Consider the following 15536-nt stretch of genomic DNA (forward strand, 5'->3'; position numbering starts at 1 on the left):
CATCCATCCATCTGTTTGTCATCCATCCATCCATCATCCATCCATCTGTTTGTCATCCATCCATCCATCATCCATCCATCTGTTTGTCATCCATCCATCCATCTGTCTGCCATCCATCCATCCATCTGTTTGTCTGTTATCCATCCATCCATCTGTTTGTCTGTCTGCCATCCATCCATCCATCTGTCTGTCATCCATCCATCCATCCATCCATCCATCCATCCATCTGTTTGTCATCCATCCATCCATCCATCCATCTGTTTGTCATCCATCCATCCATCCATCCATCCATCATCCATCCATCTGTTTGTCTGTCATCCATCCATCCATCCATCGATCCATGTTTGTGTCTGACATTCTATTGTAATAGTTCTCTTGAAGAATAGCATGAGTTTCATTTATATCATGATGATAGATTTATCATCACTCAAAGTGGAGTCATACAGACCTTTCATATACAGTAATTGTTCAGTTTGCCTGGGGAAATGCCTGACAAAGCTTCAACCAACCCTTCACAAATAGAAATAGCTCTATATCTGTCACTGCTCGTGCTAATGGTGCTGTGGACTATACATCTGTTGCAGCCAAGTTGATGGAGACAGTATCTGTCAAAGCGCTGTCACTGAGACCCATTGGACCTGGGTGATTCATTACATGCCTCTGCTTTTCTATTTGAGTCGTCTGTCACTTTATTCACTCTATATTCAAGAGTGGCTGAAAAAAACGCCGCTGTCTTTTGGACTAGACTTTGGCTAGACAAACTTTTATAATGTGGTTATGGATGTGATGGTCCTAATTGCTGGAATGTGTGGGCGACGTGCCCAGATCCAGACTCCATTGCCATTGTCTGATTATTCGCCTCTATTATTCAGCCGTGCTCTAATTCATAACGGGCTGAAAAGCTCTGCTACTGTTGTCAATGAAAGGAGCCACTGTTTGAGGTCTGTAAAGATGAGAGTGCCCCATTACATTTCTCCTCTCTTGGAAGAGCCAGATACCTCCATATGAATGTTGAAGGGGTGCGGATCAACCCGCTTTCCCACTGAAACCTGAAAGAACCAATACTCACCCCAAAAACAAAAGCATCAATGGATGGATGTGTGAAACCACAACCTGCGAGGCAAGAATGCTGATGAAGCGGGTATCTAATGGCGCTTTTCCACTGCGTGGTACGACTCGGCTCGGTACGGCTCAGTACGCTTTATGATGTCATCACCCTGTTCCTTACATCACAATCAGGGAAGGCTTGTTTGGAGAGGAACTCTGCTGGTGATAAGAGTGCGTGAGGGGGTTTCTATTCTTTTGTGAGGAGCTGGTTTTGTCTCCCAATGCTTTATATCTAAAGAAAACCCACTGATGTGTCTAAGGCTTTGTACATATTCCAGAAACACTCCCCTGACTGCTCTTTCACTCATGTTTTCCTCTGACCTAGCTGGATCTCAGTTGGAAATGTACTTTTTGGAACGCTATACTGACATTTGATAAGATTGGGTTTTGGGTACTGTTTAATATCACGGAAGTATTTAACACAAAGAGCTGCGTTTTGACTTGCCTGAACTTGTCAGGATTTGAGGACTGATAAAGTTTTTTTTTTTTGCTGTTCTCATATTACTCAGGATTTGATGTTAGAAATTGGGCAGGTTGGGCTCTGTTTAGGCTTGTATTCTCAATGATTTGAGGTCATGTTATTGTTTTTGGGCTTGAGTTTGCACATGGATGACAACTGAGTGATTAAGCATGGATTAGGGCTGCACGATAAATCGCATGCGATATGTAATGCGCATCTTGTCATATCGCATGCGATTTATCGTGCAGCCCTAGCATGGATTCAGATTTGGACTGTGTCCTAACCAGACACGATAAGATCACAGCGAGTTTGTCTGTAGACACCAGACGTGATAAGACCACAAGATGTGTCAAAGTCAATCACACATCCTCGTCATTGTTTCCCTTAAGTTTTCATGATCGGAGGTAAATTATCAGTTGTTACTGTCATTACGGCTATTAAAGAGATAGTTCTGTCATCATTTACTCACGCTCAAGTTGTTCCAAACTTGTATTTATTTCTTTCGGCTGTTGGACACAAAAGAAGATGCTTTAAAGAATGTTGTTGACCAAACAGTTGACGGTAGCTGTTGACTTCCATAGTATGGAGAAAAATCCAATGGAAGTCAATGGGTACCATCAACTGTTTGGTTTCCCACATTCTTTAAAATATCTTCTTTTGTGTTCAACAGAAGAAAGAAACTCGTACAGGTTTGGAACAACTTGAAGGCGAGTAAATTAGTCTTTTTTTTTTTTTTCTTTTGTAAACTGTCCCTTTAAAGTCAAGCAGAATGATTCCAAATTTATATCCTTTTAAGATTTTACAAAGTACATGAGCTCCTGAGAAACCTGAGATTATCATTGTCTTTGGACACATTGTTTTGCATGTTGTTTTTTTTATTTATTTTTTTATATGTATATATTTAAGGGGAAAAATCTAATTTGTACTTTATTGGGTTTCATGAAACCCAATAAAGTACCCAAAAGTTGTTTAATACTAGTACCAATTAAATTTCACAGCTAAAACATAATCTGTTATTGAACACTCCTATATTAAATTAAATAAAAATAATAATTAAAAATAGAAGATAATGAATTTTTTACATTAAGTTTTTTTCTTTCATGTAATTATTAAAGTAAACAGTCAGAAACACAAGAAATAATGTTATCTTGTGTTTACAACCCTGCCATATGACTTCTAATAAGTCTGTGGTAAAAAAAAAAGGTTATTTAAGTTTAAATAACCTGATAATTTCAGTCTGACTTGAACAATTTAAGCAGCATATTTAGTAAAGTTGAATTACAGCTGATTTTGCTGAAGAAAACTTGACTAACGTTATCAGTTGGCGTCAAGGAAAGAACAACAGAAGCATATCACCCTTTTAATGCCATTTTAAAATAATGTATTCTGTACATTAGAATACATTACATTAGGTTAAAAAACAAAACTGAACTGGAATGGAACATTGATTTTTTTTTTCTGTCAGTGCAGCAGCATCTCTGATGTCTCATCTGGATGAATGGGTTAAATCCTCACACTTAGGTGGTGGGATGGATGTTTGCACATGTGTCTACCATTGAGTACATTTTCACATGTAGTCAACTTGATCACACACCTGCCACCACAGAGACCCTCCGAGTGTATTTCTGCTGCTTCACATTTATATTTCATGTGCTAATGACAGGCTGCCATTGGCTAATGTGGGACTCTCATCCTAGAGGCATAATTACATAGAGCAGCACAGTCCACGAGTGAATGCTGGGATGCTGCAGCCTCAACTGTTGTTGTGAAAGACAAAGCGAGGCCTGTGTTTTTCAGGCTGGATGAGACGACCCACGCATTGAGTCAAGACTCGCATCTGCATGGTAGTCACATGATCTGAGACATAACCTCAGCTTGACCCTGTTAGTGATGGTGATATGCCTCCAACGGACAATTGCCTCCTTCTGAATTTGAGGGCAGAGTGTGTCTCTCAAGGGATTTGTTTTGGATGGACTGAAGAAATACTTCATATGCTTATAGATTACAACAGTGATGGACAGTAACGAAGTAGTTTTACTTCGTTACTGTACTTAAGTAACTTTTTCATGTATCTGTACTTTACTGGAGTAGTTTTATTTTGAGTAACTTTTACTTTTACTTCACTACATTCCAAAGCATAAGATCGTACTTTTTACTTCACTACATTTCATAAAACTTATCGTTACTCCTTATAATAGCCTATATCATGTGCTCCGAGACGCAGAAGCGGTGTCTGATTCATGAACGAACTGATTCTTTTCAATGAACCCATTAAATCGGTTCGCAAATCGCACCAAACGATTCATTCATGAATTAGAATGAACCGATTGCAGTTGTTCTCGAGTCGACAACTCACTGATTCAAATGATCCGTTTAGTGCGAGTCTCCTGTGAACTGAATTCACAAGTAAGACCCGGGAGATCTTGTGAGTGCGTGCGCGTCTAATGTCGAATTATAGGATTAATTATTGTAACTGACAATCATATTTAGGTCAAAGCTGTCAGTTGTGAGTACTTTTACTGGAGTAATATTTTATTATACGGGTCTGTACTTTTACTCAAGTACTTGATTTGTGTACTTCGTCCACCACTGGATTACAACAACACTGATCCCAGTTTGCATACTATCTGTCTGTTATTAGTACATTCCTAATAATTGGCATAGATAAACGCTTATAAAGCGGTGTGGACCTTGGTGTGTGTTCTGAGAGAGGAGATTTGTATGATTTCCGCGATGCGAAAAATGTGGACAGAATTGCAGAATCCAGTCATAATGGAATTTACTGTATAATGTGGAATGGCACGGAATTTGCAAAATTTTGGATGAATGGATCAAAAGTAGGTCAGTACACTTAAATCAAAACGCGATATGGACTAGTGTCTGTGAATATTAAGCTGCAAAATGCTATTAAAATATGAATTGTGCATGTTTCTGCGTGTCTGTGTGAATGGATGGCGCAGACATTTCGTTTTTCGGTTTCGTTTACAAGCGTGCATGACATTGTGGTGTTTTCAGTCTCTGCCGCCTCAATATATGAGTACATGAACGCATGAATATAATCACTAGAACTGCTCTGAGAGTCATTGAATGAGCATTTTACCATTTCTTTTAAGAAAAACTATTGTCATATTATATAAATTAAAGGTCTTCACAAACACCAAATAAAAATAAAAGTTTGATTTAACTTAAAGAAACTGTGACAGAAGTATTACTTAATGTAATGATAATACAATTATTATTAAAACATTATTTTTAAAAGAATATTTACTAGAATTGTTTTTACCAGAATTTATTTAGCAGAAAAATGTAAATGCACAACACAGTATTTCTGAAGGGGAAAAAAAAAGTTTTGGTTTTTTTTTGTATAAAATCAATTATTTAAAGATGGTTTTGACTTATAAACTGTAATGAAACCATTCAAATCTGGAAAAAATCAAATGTATTTCATAGGGCCTTAAAAATGTACTTTTTGTTAAACCGTTAATAAATTGCTGTTAAATTGTGAAAGTTTCATGAATTAAATTAATTACACATGGTTTTTAGGTGATCAAATTTTATTTAACAAAATTAAAAGAGAAAAAAATGGAATCCAGAAAAATTAAAACGGAAAAAATCAAACGGAATTTGGGAAAAAATCTAACTGATTTCATAGGTCCCTGGATTTGTTGGGTTTGTCCATCTGCTGCGTGGCTCAGCTGCAGTGACGGGGTGACATCCGTTCGTGTGTGTTGTTGTGGAGGTTTGCGCTTACTCATCACCCTGCATTGTGTGTCTCTCTATTGTGTCTCAGGTCCCTGTTTGCCTCCATTTCCTCATTACAAACAGCAGAGCTGCCAAGACAGCCGAATAGACTTTTAGAGGCCTGCTGAAAACACTCTTTATCTCTCAATGTTTTGTGTCTCAACAGTGTTTTGTGATTCATGACACGTCTGAAGACTAAGTAGATTAATCTGAGAAATAAGTCTGCAGTTATGATTAGGTGGTGAGATGTATTATGTCTACCTCGAGTTGCAAGTTGAAACCGGATAGGATGAGGATGGTGTGGTCTTAACCTTGAGATTTACAGCTGTTTTTACAGAAGTTTTCCAAGACTAGAAAAGTCATGGAAATTTCTATAGTGAACGTCCAATTTTTTCTAGTAATGCTTTGGTCAAAAGTTATTTTTTGTCAGCTAAATGTTGTGAAATAAAACTTGTAAACAGTGGTGTCCAAATTGTTATTTTAAGTTGCTTCATTTCAAAGCGTTAGCTGAATCTTAATGATTCATTATACATCCAGTCAGAACGTGAAAACCCTTATTAGTGGTCGACCAGTCTGATCTCATGAAAATATAACTATTTTACAAGATGGCGAATAGACATGTGCTGGTATTCGGTAATGCGATATATCACGATGATGAATATGCACGATATTGTTATCATGGACACTTCAAAATACAGAGAATAATTATTTATATATAACAAATTATTCAGGATTTTGAATGCATTTTAAGAATACTTTTCCCATCAACTGGTCACAATGCACAACACCGCTGTATGCTGTGTCAAAGACGCGTGTGCACTCTGATGTAAACAAACACGGATGAGAAGCGCATGGCGGAGTGTGATAGACACTCTGGATCAAAGCACATTCACTATCTGACAGCAGATGGCGCTAAACATAATGCAGCCGTTAAGGTCCTTGCACAGAGTCCGAAATTTTCGTATGCGTTTTTTCGTTTTCGTCATCCTTTCCTATCAAAATGCTTGCTACGGGTGCGAAAACGCAGAAAATCAAGCCTGATCCGAATTTTTTATGATGGACGAAAGTTTCGGAGGCAGTGTGTAAATGTGATTGACACAACGTGAGGTCGTATTTATTTTTTAACGTGCAAAAATTTCGGACGAAAATTACCCCGGAAACAAAACCGCTTTCCGTTTCTGAAAGGTGTTTAAATGATTTAAACAGCCATTCAAATTTGTGTATTTGCTATGATGTAGGGCTGCACGATAAATCGCATGCGATATTTAATGCGCATCTTGTCAGTAAAGCCGGTTCTTTAATCAGCGGTAAATCTCCATCACCTGCGTGCTTTCACATGGAGCAGCATTAACTACACAGAGGTGACGTCTCATTATCTTGGAGGGATCTCATTATAATATTACCGCCCCTTAATCTGTAAGTTTACACGCATAGCCGTTGTTCACTGACAAGCTGTGCAAAACCACGATCATATTTTGCGCATGTTTTGCGCAGCTTGTCGGTGAACAACGGCTCTGTGTAGTTAATGCTGCTCCATGTGAAAGCACGCACGTGATGGAGATTTACCGCTGATTACAGAACCGGCTTTCTGACAAGATGCACGTTAAATATTGCATGCTATTTATCGTGCAGCCCTACTATGATGTTCATCACAGTGCCCAATATTTAGACTTAATAGGCTATTTATTTTCAAACTTTTTTTTACGTTTTAATCTGGACTACAACATGCCTTAGATATTGTTTTATATCATTTGTTCAGATATTGTTTGTTCGGTCAAACTTTACATTAGGGCTTCATTAGTTAACATTAGTTAATTCATTAGTTAACATAAACTGCTTAACATAACTTCTTCTAAACATTCATTAATCTTAGGTATGCCAATATTTAATAACACATTGTTAAAATCAAAAGTTGCAACTGTGTTATTTAATGAGCTAACATGAACTAAGAGTTGTATTTTTTTTTTTAACCGATTAATAACTTCTGTAGCAAATGTAGCTATTGCTCATTTTGAATGTTAATGCATTAACTAAGGTTAACTAATGAGATCTTATTGTAATTGGTCTTTATAATTCTTTTGCACTTTAATCTGTGTAAAAAAAATTAACTATGAATTTGTGTATTGCTTTATTGTATTTAAATGTTCAATTATTTTTGTTATAAGAAAAAAGTTATTAAACCTGTTATACTGTATTATGACAACACTTTTTTTGCAACTAAATTTCAATATCGTGATAATACCATATACCGTGATAAAAGCATTATCAATTAATCGCAACATGAAAATTTGATACCAGCATATCCCTAATGGCGAATGTGATTCATACATAAACATGTTTTGTAGAAATTAAGCATGAAGGTTCACCCCTAAACCTAACTGTCAGTTGGGCGTAAGATGATTGTATGAAAATGTATAAATAAGATTGCACAAATTAGCCACCAGTTCGCCAAAACTTAAAATGGTTACGAATTGCCAGAGTGTGTTGGGTCGACGGATATAGACTTTTTATTCTCATGTTCTTAATCATGTTAATGTATTGGTTAATGTTCATTTCTCTTGTTCATGTAATTTATTAGCTTTTTCCATTTTTACTCATTTTTTAAAATCAGTTTAGATAAATTTTTTTGCTAATAATTTTAAATTCTTGAACTTAAAATTTAACCAAAATTGAGGAAAAGGAAATGTTGCAACTAACTGAAAGAATTTTAAGTTTTTCCATCTAATACTACTTGTTTAATTTTATTTCAGCTTTATATCAGTTAACAAATTTTTTTCTCATGTTCTTATGCAGGCTACAGATTCACACTTCAGTGGATAGGTTGCTAATTTTGTGGAATTAAACATTTATTAACTGCATATTTGCTGAATTCCAAAGGTGTATGATTGGAAAGGCAAAAAAGGAAAATAGTGAGGAATATATCAGCTTTGGTGATATGTTGGTTGGCCGCTAATCCTTATCTAGTAACAAATGACTAGAAAGATCATTCAGAAGTTTCAAAGCTTTATTAATATCAGTGTAGCATTGTTTTGTAGCAGCATGCTGACTTCTGCGTTTCTTTTGCAGCATGGAGCAGAGTTCCGGAGGTTTTCAGTGGATCGATTAAAACCCGGCAAATTTGAGGAATTCTACAAACTCATCATGACCATCCACCGGATTGCAAACATGGAGGTGATGATCGGATACGCTGATATTCACGGAGACCTCCTCCCCATCAATAATGACGAGAACTTCAGCAAGGCCGTGTCGACTGCACACCCCCTGCTGCGAATCTTTATCCAGAGACAAGGTACAAGCTCCCTCTCACTTCCCTCCCACATCCCTTTATTCTCTGTGTCCCAGTTTTTCCTTGCTCTGTTTGTTTTTTCGAGGTGAATGTTCCTGCTTCACATTGTCTGGTGACTTGTCTTGGATTGCCGGAAGATCTAGTCGAGTAATCAGTCTCAGGGATGCCTTGCATAGTAATAAGGGTTTCAAATTCCCCTGACCTCAATTGAGAATCGGACAGTTAGAGGTTAAAATCCTGCAGAATGTAGAGTATGAATTTAGCACATACTTGCAGAGCGATGCAGGGAGATTCAGTCCCCAATTTCTGTGGTCAGGCGAAAATACAGGGTAAACGGGATCATGCGATGCGTGATTGTATGCTGTGTTCTGAAGCACACAGTCCCAAACGTGGCTCCGTGTGCAGCTATTATGTTGTCAGTGTTTCCCTGGCGTGGGCTAGTACACACTGATGTGTGTGTGATCGAGCCGCTGCGGTCTGAAGATAACTTTCTACAGGATAGGCTGCTGGTTTTGATGGTAGGGAAGAGAGTGACAGTTCTTTCCTGTGGAGAGACTCAGACTCTTCCTGTAAATCCCAGTGCACCCTTAAAGACAAATCAGCATCCTGTTGCTGAACTGTTGAATGTGTGTTAGATACTTTTTCCTTTCTGGATCTGAGAATGTGTGTTTAGTTGCAGAAACTGCTCTCTAAAATGGTTGGTACTAGTGATAGGCTGATATATTTAGTCTTAATGTTGAGATTGGCTTTGGATATTTGTCTAAGTATGTCTCTTTGATTGAATAACAGAATTAGTATTAGAATTAGTATTAGTTTTGCCATTGTGCCATTGCAAAATCTTGTCGATGTTTCATGGTTTCTGTATGTAAAGTCAACATTAATTGCCCCCCATAATTTGACCAATTTCTGAGTTAAACCATATATTCAACAGGTTAAAATGTAGAACAGGACCTTTTTTTTTTTTTAATTGACCCTTTGGAGTTTGATTGACAGGCGATCTGACCAATCATAACGCAGAATCTGCCATTTTGTCAGATAGAAGGATAGAATCATTCTGTTTTGCCCTGATTCCTTGGCTCATGCCGAATCAGTTGCACTCTGATGTCATTTTACGTTACGAAAATTTTCCCGTCATTTCGAATTTTCTGAAATATCTACTGTTTCGAACTTATGATTTTTTTTTTACCAAGATTGACTCACCTTCATACGATATATATATTTTTATATAAATTTTTTTTTTGTAAACTGGGCTTCACTGTTCATTTGAGTGTTCAGATCAGTCTGTTCTCAGAGGGACTGCAGCCTATAGAAAGCAGGTCACAGTCTGCTGATATGGAGGGCATGTCACACAGACAAAAGAGCCACGTGAAAAGAGACAAAACACAGAGAGAGTCCCCTCAGCAGGCTGGGCCTTGCTCATCTTTCCACATCCGCAGATAGGATGCTTCTCTCACCGTGCTTTAAAGGTATGAACCCTGCTCTGCGATATTTGCATACTTCCCATCTCTGCAGTTGTACAACCGTAGTCCATTAATGTATTGTAATTAGTAGTCCTGCAAGGAAGACACAATGCATAGTTAAACTATAAGAACAGCCTTCAAGCGGTTTTCATTCTTTGACAGCTTTTGCAGGTATTAAGGTTGCTCACACTTATTATTGTGATTTTTAGTGATCAGATTTACAAAGTAGAATACAGATTTTGACACCTTAGATCACTTCATAAACAGTGGTTAGTAGTTTATTTAGAAGGATTTAACATTTAGCCGTTCTTGCTTTGGATAAAAATGTGGAATGTGGCCAAACCATTCATGCATGTAAAGTTTTACTCCTCTTGACGGCTTGGCTTCCAGTCATGGATTACATAAGTCGTGTTTTGTTGCGACAGCACAAGCTTTTAAGTGGTCAGCAGGATTTGTACTATTATGCTAATTCGTTTCTTTACTCGTAGCTGTGAGTGCCATTCAGCGCTCATAGTGACCATTGTGAATGTCGAACAATGAGGTGCTTTCTCATGGTTTGCCATCTCCTAACCTGAGCGTGAGTAAGCCCGTAACAAGCAGCGCTCGCTGGGCGGTACCGGAGAGTCCCAGCATTCCCGTCACTCGTGGGTTCCTGACATAGACATGGTCACACACATAGACGGTGGTGAGTCAGTGTGAATGAAAGATTATTCCAAAGCAGGGATACTCAACTTTAGGAGCCAAGAAAGCCACATTTAAACCACAGACGGATAGGACTTCGTTTTATGGATGCATGTGCTTTCCAAAAAAATCAAGGACATTTAAAGTCTGGTTTATTCTTGATGTATCCACAGCAGTGCTTGAGCTCACAAATATAACATACATCTGACCTTCACATCCACTTTTTGGATATTTGTCGGCATCATTGATAAAACTACTTCTCATGCAGTAGTTGGGGACTAATTGTAATAATAAATATACATAATTAGACATGGAGGTTGATTTTAAAGGTATAGACATTTCATATTTCCGGGTTTCTGAGCAGCGGAAGTTATCATAGCTGGGTAAACTTCTAAAGCAGTGAATGGGAGACAACCACACACACACACACACACACACACACACACACACACACACACACCCACACCCCCACACACACACACACACACACAAACACCCTTTTTTTTGTCATTTGATGCAAAGGTAATATAATACAAAATATAATGTTATAAATATACATACATTTAAAAAAAAAAATGAATGAATATATATATATATATATAATATTTATTAAAAAAAAAGATTTACGATGCTGATGACCGTTGAAATGCATCATCACAATCTTGTGAAAAAGGGTCCATAATTCACCCAAAAATGCAAATTCTGCCATTTGTTTACTCACCCTCATGTTGTTTCAACTGATAAGACTACTGTTCATTTTGGAAACACAGATGAAGATATTTTTAATGATTTGACTTGGATTTGACACTTGATTCAAATGGATTTCTTTCTTTATGAACCTTTGGGAGCATCAGAATGTTTCTGGAATGGATTTCGGTGGATGGACAGAAATCTCTCGGGTTTCATTAAAAATATCTTCATTTGTATTTTGAAGACAAATCTTATGGGTTTGGAACAACATGAGAGTGAAGATGCCGCCAGAATTTTCAGTTTTGGGTGAACTGACCCTTTATTGATTCTGTTTCCAGTTTCTTTTGACAACTATATATGAAATAACATTTCTTAACAAAAAATGTGGTAACGTTAATTTATTTTTTATAAAGTACTACTAACAGAAATGACATTGTCAAATGAAAAACAAGTCAGTATCTACTGCAGCTTTAAAGGGATATTTCACCAAAAAATGAAAATTACCCCATGATTTACTCACCCTCAAGCCGTTCTAGGTGTATATGACTTTCTTCTTTTACACGAATACAATCGGAGTTATATTTGTCCTGGCTCTTACAAGCTTTATAATGGCAGGGAATAGGGATCAAGATTTTGAAGCTCAAAAAAGTGCATAAATCCATCATAAAAAGTGCTCCACATGGCTCCGTGGGTTAATAAAGGCCTTCTGAAGTAAATTGATGTGTTTGTGTAAGAAAAATATCCATATTTAAAACTTTATAAACCACAATCTCTAGCCTAGCTAACTGTCATACGTGCATTCATGAGAGAGTGGCATTCCATCGGATGACGTAGGCATAGCGTACCATAGTTATAAAACTTGGAAGAGCCAGGACATTTTTTAATATAACTCTGATTGTTTTTGTCTGAAAGAAGAAAGTCAAGTCAAGTCACCTTTATTTATATAGCACTTTTAACAATACAGATTGTGTCAAAGCAACTGTACAGCATTAATTAGGAAAATATTGTGTCAATAATGCAAAATGACAATAGTAAACACTCATTTTTCAGTTAAAGCCAGTTCATCATTGAATTCAGTGATGTCATCATCCAGCTCAATTCAGTTTAAATAGACGATATCGCTGGATATTAAGTGTCCCCAACTAAGCAAGCCAGAGGCGACAGCGACAAGGAACCAAAACTCCATCGGTGACAGAATGGAGAAAAAACCTTTGGAGGAACCAGGCTCAGTCGGGGGGGCCAGTTCTCCTCTGACCAGACGAAACCAGCAGTTCAATTCCAGGCTGCAGCAAAGTCAGATTGTGCAGAGGACTCAACTGGTTCTTGTGGTCTTGTCCCAGTGGCCGTCTAGGAGACAAGGTCTTCACTGGGGCTCTGTCTCTGGGGCTCATCTAGTTGTCCTAAAGCTATATACAGTACACCTAGGACGGCTTGAGGGTGAGTAAATCATGGAGTAATTTTCATTTTTGGGTGAACTATCCCTTTAAGTCTTACAAGCCTTCAGAAGAACATAATACAGTTAGTTGTACGTGATATATAACCAACTATCTGTTTGATTTCACTAAAAAAGCACCGATTGATAAGAGTCATTCATTCAGGAATCATTTGGACTACATGAGTTGTGCTTTAAGTGCTTTAATCACTAAAAGAACTGAGTCATTTGTTTCTGCAATCAGACTTCACTGGTTGTGCATGGCATGTTGCAGTAAATCATTAAAAAATGGAACTGTTCCCAACTCTTTTCTCTCTCTTTAACTTTACTAGGCTACAGAATAAAGGCTGATGGGCCATGTGTGTTAAGAACAGCAATGTTCTTAACATACATGGACAAATCAGTTTCTTTTAACTGCCCCCTGGAGCTCTGAGAACTCACAAACTTTATATTTCTCTTTTCTTCTTTTCTTTTTTTACTCTCTTTCACTCAGAGAGGTCACCAGTGGAGACTTCCTTTATATAAATGCACTATAAAGATGAGAGAAAAGCAGCCCAGTCAGTCTTGAGTTCAGTCAGACATGGACTTGGTCTGATGTTTCAGACACTGACTCAGGGCGCTCTCTAATGCTCAGTTAAGACCTAGGAGCAGATCTCACCCCTGCTGAGCCAGACACTGGGGACTTCCACTCCAGAGCACTGTGGGAAAGACCCATCTGATGTGTGCACCTGTCCTGACCTGTGGTTGGCCAGAGGCACAGTAACGTCCCCCCAGATCTCTTGGTAATGTCTAATGTGGGGTCAGAGGAAATGAATGTGACGGATCCTTGCACATACTCAATGTTGGGGAGGAGAAACTAATTAAAAGTAAAATTAATAATAATAATAAGTAAATCGCTTTTTATTTTTCCTCTTTCCTACTACTTGTTTCACTTCTGTTTCAGTTTTTTTATTTATAACCATTTCTTACTATGTGTCAGTAAGTTGTTGTTATTTTAGCATGTCTGTTTCCTCCATTTAGATTGTGCTTTGGTGGGGCATCCTGGAGTTGAAGAAAGAGCATTTCTAATAAAAATGTTATTGCATTTTTTATCTAATACATAAACACCATTAAATGCAAGTGTAGGAAAATGGTTGTTTACACAGCCACAACATAAATGCGCTTTAAACAACGTTTTTAAACTACTTTGTCACCTTATTAAAATCTCTTAGTGAGATTGATGCACCTTTCAAAAACACAAAATCAGAAAAGGAAAGAAGGTCCCCGTCAGAATTGAACAAATCAGAAACAAAAAAGATATTTTGATTCACCCATTCAATGAAACAGAGTGATTTGTTACCAGACAATATATTTTCATTGTTCCAAAGAATACACGTGTGCGGGGAGAAATTATGTTTAAAAGCAATCTTCCAGGATTCTAGGGCTTGTTTATGAAAATTTGACAGTTTAATAGGTAACTTACTACACTTAAAGTTACAGGACAATAAAAACTTAAGGCCACCACAACGTTTGAAGAATAGGTTAGGGATCCAAAACCAGGGTAACTCATTATTAGATAAACAATTCTTGATCCAGTTAATTTTGAAAGTCTGGTTAATGATATTAAAATCTAAAGCATTAAGACCACCCTCCTTCCAAGCGCTCACTCATCGTCTCAGGTAAGTGATTTTTTCTTTTCTTTTCAAATTCGGACATGTTTAAGGGTTAGTTATCACTAATGACAGAGAGGAGTAATATTACAGAGATAGTTTAACTATAGTAGGTAAGATTAGCTCTTAGTGTACATTTAGGTGTTTAAAGAATTAGAATACAGCTGTTTAGGTATGGAGGACCAAACCTGCAGAAATTAAAAACAAACAAATACACAAATAAATAAGTAAATGTGTGTATAAATAAATAAATACGCAAATAAATAAATAAATGTGTGTATAAATACACGTAATCTTGTTTAAATACATATATAAATAATTAAATGTGTGATGAAAGTAGTCAAATAAATAAAATAAATTGGTGACCAAATGGAAAATGTTTAAGGAAATGCTAAACTCATCCTAACTGTTTTCTTTTAATCACTCATTTATTTCTGAATGTAGTTCCGCATTTATTTTTCCTCTGCACAACATGCTAATGAGAGGGTGTCAACCATGGACTTGCTCGGGTCTTGTGATAGCTGGGGGCGTGGCTTTCCCCGCTGACAGGAAATGCATGGTGTAAATCCAGTATAGCCTAGGAAAGTCACTTTTGCCGTTCAACAGAGCAAGATACATAGAAAAACTGAGCCATATTGTCCGCACGGTATCTGTGACTTTACAAACGACCCAACGGAATGGCCAGAGGTGTCATTGTGATAGCTGGGGTCGCGGCTTTCCCGCTGACTGGAAATGCATGGTGTATATCTGAAGTCACTTTTGAAAAAAGTAGAAAAAATACATAGAAAAACTGAGCCGTATTGCCCGTACAGTATCTGTGACTTTACAAATGACCCAACGGAATGGCCAGAGGTGTCATTTCCCGGCATTTGATATTCGCAAATCTAGGGACCGTCTCTAAAGTTACATACAACATTGGTTTATACTTTTCTAACTTCAATAGCATTTGAGGAAAATCACTTACAGTAACACAACCAACTGTGAAGTGGTCATGTAGTTCTCAGTTATAATGCACACCTTTTAGATTTTT

At 37.4% G+C, this 15536-nt stretch overlaps 1 protein-coding gene across 1 annotated transcript in view; it reads left to right on the forward strand.

Moving 5' to 3' along the window:
* The window catches only part of pard6gb (par-6 family cell polarity regulator gamma b), a 58730-nt gene that overhangs the window by 1309 nt on the left and 41885 nt on the right, over positions 1-15536 (forward strand). The window contains exon 2 of the mRNA XM_016466251.1: positions 8375-8597. Within this exon, the coding sequence (XP_016321737.1) occupies positions 8375-8597 (223 nt within the window). The remainder of the gene's footprint in view (positions 1-8374; positions 8598-15536) is intronic.

Source organism: Sinocyclocheilus anshuiensis, unplaced genomic scaffold (genome assembly GCF_001515605.1).
Source record: "Sinocyclocheilus anshuiensis isolate Anshui unplaced genomic scaffold, SAMN03320099.WGS_v1.1 scaffold132, whole genome shotgun sequence".
NCBI classification, from domain to species: domain Eukaryota; kingdom Metazoa; phylum Chordata; class Actinopteri; order Cypriniformes; family Cyprinidae; genus Sinocyclocheilus; species Sinocyclocheilus anshuiensis.